Source organism: Barbus barbus (genome assembly GCF_936440315.1).
Source record: "Barbus barbus genome assembly, chromosome: 19".
NCBI lineage: Eukaryota > Metazoa > Chordata > Actinopteri > Cypriniformes > Cyprinidae > Barbus > Barbus barbus.
Window position 1 is genome coordinate 13,697,968 of NC_136747.1, and position 4,481 is coordinate 13,702,448.

The 4,481-nt window shown below is 36.3% G+C and overlaps 1 protein-coding gene across 1 annotated transcript; it reads right to left on the bottom strand.

Annotated features, from left to right (window-relative positions):
- Positions 1-210: 210 nt before the first annotated feature.
- On the bottom strand, positions 211-4,019 carry LOC306884942 (gap junction alpha-4 protein-like). Its single transcript, XM_079441201.1, has 2 exons — positions 3,903-4,019; positions 211-1,837 (listed from the first exon to the last, which is right to left on the bottom strand). Exon 2 carries the CDS (start codon positions 1,832-1,834, stop codon positions 788-790), a length of 1,047 nt encoding a protein of 348 aa, XP_079297327.1. The 5' UTR covers positions 1,835-1,837; positions 3,903-4,019; the 3' UTR covers positions 211-787.
- Positions 4,020-4,481: the final 462 nt, after the last annotated feature.

Genomic DNA, 4,481 nt, shown 5'->3' on the forward strand with positions numbered 1-4,481 from the left:
ATAGGCTACTGCTAGTAAGTGGCTAACCATGTCCCTTTTGTGGCTCCGTAGAATGCATTATTCGTTTTCCGTGCCTTTCCGAATACGGATTCGCTATTCGGGCACATCCCTATAATTGACTGATAATCTTAATAATTAAAGATAATATGAAAATAAACAAAAAACAAACAAAGTTTAAGGCATTTGAATTACTTGTTGTATTGCGGTTTTGTCTATCCACCTTATTTTTATTGTAAGAGCGGTGTAACTGTTTTTAATTTGAATGGCAATAACGACATGGCATGAATGCAGAATACATTGACCAAAGACCTAATCATTTTCAGAAGTCAAAAATTGGAAGAAATACCAGAAATATTTTAATGAAAATAAATATTAAATCAAATAATGCATAAATACATTTTAAATATTGTATATGCAGTTGGTTGGTATGGTTTAACTTTGAGTTTGGACTCAAATACTGTACGCACTACCTTAGCTGTACCATATCAATCATTCAGTTCAGCACTAGACTTAAACCCACCCTTCACTTTGGCATTTTTAGACATTGTGCTTGTTTCTCTTAGGCTCAGTGGTTTGAGTTTTTCCTGACCTTGAGCCTCTCAAAACTAATCACTACTTGAGAGGCTCCGTATCTGGCCACAGATCACAAAAGACAGTTCATCCCAAGGCACAGCCCATTTCCCTGCCTATCTAAACAAGAGAAATGGCTCTCGAATGCACAGTAAACCAGTAACAGTCATTTATGTAGTTCCCCCAAATGGAGTCATTGCTTCTCATTTAGTGGTATTCACACATAATGTCTCGGTTTGTCTTTAGTCTTGTGGTGTTTTTTATGAAGATTGTTTTTGGTTATGGCAGGTTTCACATTGCTCATGCAGTTTGAGTAGCTAGGAAACATGTGCTCTGCTAAAGGAGGATCTCTTTTATCCCATTCCAACCCTGATATAGGATAGCCATCATGTGCTACAGGAAGAAAGAGATGATTTCTTTCCTCAAATGATGGTATTTGAGCTTTAGCTGGTGTTGTTCTAGAAGAAGTCGCCCTAATAAGTTTATTAACCTCTTCCTCACTTTGATATCTCTTCTCTAGACGATGTGTTACCGCTAGCTGAAGCAGATGGAGAAGCTCCACAATGTTGAGGAGAACAGAGACTGCAGCAATGACCTGTGTGTATATGGTGAAGATCGTTTTTTCTGTGGGTCGTGAGACAAAACAGTCCACCATGTGAGGACAGGGAAACCTCTCACACTCATACTTTGCCTTGATTACAAACCCATAAAGGATCCATAGACCCACAATGAAGCCAATCTCAATGAGAACCTTTAGCACTATGCTAGTCGCATAAGCGCACAGCAGTTTCCCTTTGAGCTTTGGAGGTCCTGGAGCTTTGTGGATCTTCCCTTTTTCCTTATCCTCGCTCTCTTCATCTTCCTCCTTAATTACCTCCAACTTAAACTCATTGATTTTTCTCTGTCTCTGTCTTCTGCCCTCCTCCTCCAGCTTCTCCTCCAGACTCTTTTCATTTCTAGCCCTCAGGGCCACATAGCCAAAGTAGAAAATGGTCGGTGTTGAGACAAAGATGACTTGTAGAACGAAGAAACGGAAGTGGGAGATGGGAAAGGCCTTGTCATAGCAGACGGACTCACAGCCAGGCTGTTTGGTGTTGCAGACGAAGTCAGACTGTTCGTCGTCCCATGCAGATTCCACTGCTGTGCCAAGCACAAGCATGCGGAAGAGGAAGAGCACGGTTAGCCACACACGCCCCACACCAGTCGAGTACTCCTGACCTTCCTCTAGCAGGTGCTCCAGAAAACCCCAGTCAGCTCTGGACATCCTCTGCACAGGCAGAAATACAGGCTTGAGAATCTGAACCATATATAGTAACACTGATTTTTCTCCAAATTTTCCAGGTAGACAGCATGAGTCACTCTTAAGACCACCTCAAAGAATAACGCTCAGATCATTGAGGTTGTCTGGATTTAATAGGGAACAGACTGATTCTGTTTCTTTTTATTTTTTTTATTTCTCCTGCAATTACTGAAGCAGGTTGCATCTGGCAACATACTTTTTCTGTTGAGTCATTTTATAATTTTGCATGGGCAATTTGTACATTTGTTGAGGTGAGACTATTTTATGAACAGCTGTAAAATGTACTGAAGTGATTCCAAAAGCTGTGGAGTAGTGTGGCTTATGTTAAAATTTGCTCATTAGTTATTTAGTATAACCTAGTTGCAATTTAATTCGAGCTGTAATCAATCATTACATATGCATTTGGGCTTGGTAAAATTGTTTTATGTTTTGAAAAAAAAGTCCCTTTTCAAAATGCAGTTTATTCCTGTGATTGCAAAGCTGGATATATCCTTCAGAAATCATTCTAATGTGCTGATTTACTGCTCCAAGAAACATTTCTTATTATTACCAGTGCTGAAAACAGTTGTGCTGCTTAATAGTTTTGAGAAAACTGTAGTTTGTTTGTTTGTTCACAAAATGATTTTATTAGAAATACAATATTTTGTAACATTATAAACGTCTTACTGTCAGGTATGATTAAATTAATGAGTCCTTGCAGAATTCAATTAAAAATTCAATTAAATTATACTATATTGGGATGCACAATATATAATTTAGTTATGAGCCAATATTAGTGGTTTCGTTTCTTTTTATATATTGGTATCAGTCAAACATTGGATAATTATTTTTACTCTATTTTGATTACATTTGCCATCATCTAAAACTCAGTTAAGTTATTCTTTAAAAACACTAATAAAAATGTAATAGCTTTTAAATGTAATTATTTGTAAATCTTAAAATTAATATCCATTGTTCATTATAATGCTGCGATGCCTACTGACTTGTAGTGCACATCTGGTTTTAGTGTTTTATTTGTAGCGTATAAATAAAAAGCATAGTAAATAACGTAATAATAATAATTAGATAATTAAATTATTAGATATCTGTATTTATATTAAAATATATATCGGTATTGATAATAGCAGTTATCAAGCTAAATGACCCTTTTAACAGTGCTAGAGAGAAAAGAGCATGGATGACCGGCCCTGGCCCCTGCGCCATGAGAGTTATTCATCATGGACAGAGAGTTTAATAATGCGTAATCAAGCATGCACTTCTAACGAGAAAGCCCATCTCTTTTCACAGAAAGCCCATGGGACGCATGGCCGCAGCATATCCTCTTAAAACGATTTACATTTGTGTAAACATCCCATCAACACTGCTAGATAGCAAACTTTTCTTATCTGTTTGCTTATTTATTTTCTAATTTCTTTTGGCTGGAGGCTCGGTTTGTTTTTGTTTGCTTACATGAACACCAGGCAGATCTGTACTAAACTTCTAAAATTGTTCTAAGAAATACTTTTGTGTCATGGCTAAAGGGGTTATCCTAAATAGATTTACCCAGAGGAACTGTCTGTAGCAGTTATGTCTTGTATAGCCTAATAAAGAAATGTGAATTCTCAGGAACTTCAGTTCACAGACATTTAGTATTCATCTTTATCATGCAGCACTAAACAATTTTCAGAAATGTCTCTATTTTTTTTTATTTCCAGTTTCAGTTTTTCTTTTTTTATTCTTTCTTGAATATTGTGAACACATAAGTAGTCTATAGTAAGAACACACACACACACACTTTTACAATCAGAACTAAAACCATAAAATGTAGTGTTTTCAATGATATTCAATAAAGATACAGCAGCTCAGAAGTTCACGTAAATTCAAATAAAGTACATTTCAAACATTTTTTGAATGATATATGTCAAACATTAAATAAACTAATTTGTTGTTGGGGAAATAAATTTGATCATGGCAGCACAATTAAATATTACACAGCACTCTCATCAGTAGACTGAACTCTAAAACACAGTTTATCATATATGAACGCTCTTACCTGTCAACCCTGTTTTATGTTTATCTTCTACTATCTGTGTGAGGAGATTCTGCCGCTGAGAGTTTTATAAGCCCTTGTGGTCGAAGCCCAGCCGTTTAATCAGAAAAGGAAACAAGTGAGGGAAAGGAAACTTTCCCATGCCTTATAGTGGCCCTCCCACAGGAACTCAGTGCAGGAAAGGGAATGGATGGATTCAAAAATAGATTTTCTGTGCTGAGCCTTTCAAAGGCCAATTTCGTCATGGAGAATTACAGTGTTTGAACATGCATATTGCAGTCTGACCTATTTTGAACTTCAGTTACGTGTATTTCTTGTTTTCCAGAGACAAAAGTTGTCTAATTTGCACCTAAATAATATTTTTTGGCAAAACTTTAATCATGGTTTAAAATAATTGTGCATTATGTAATTGTGTAATTCTATATACTTCATTAACCTTAAGTTAATTTTTAGGAGATTGACCAAAAAAAAAAAAAAAAAAATGTATGAGAAACAGATCTGTGTATTCTCTGTCTTCACCACAGGGAGGCCCTATAGACTAGCAATGTAGAGGCAGATGGATGCATAGAGGAATACACATGC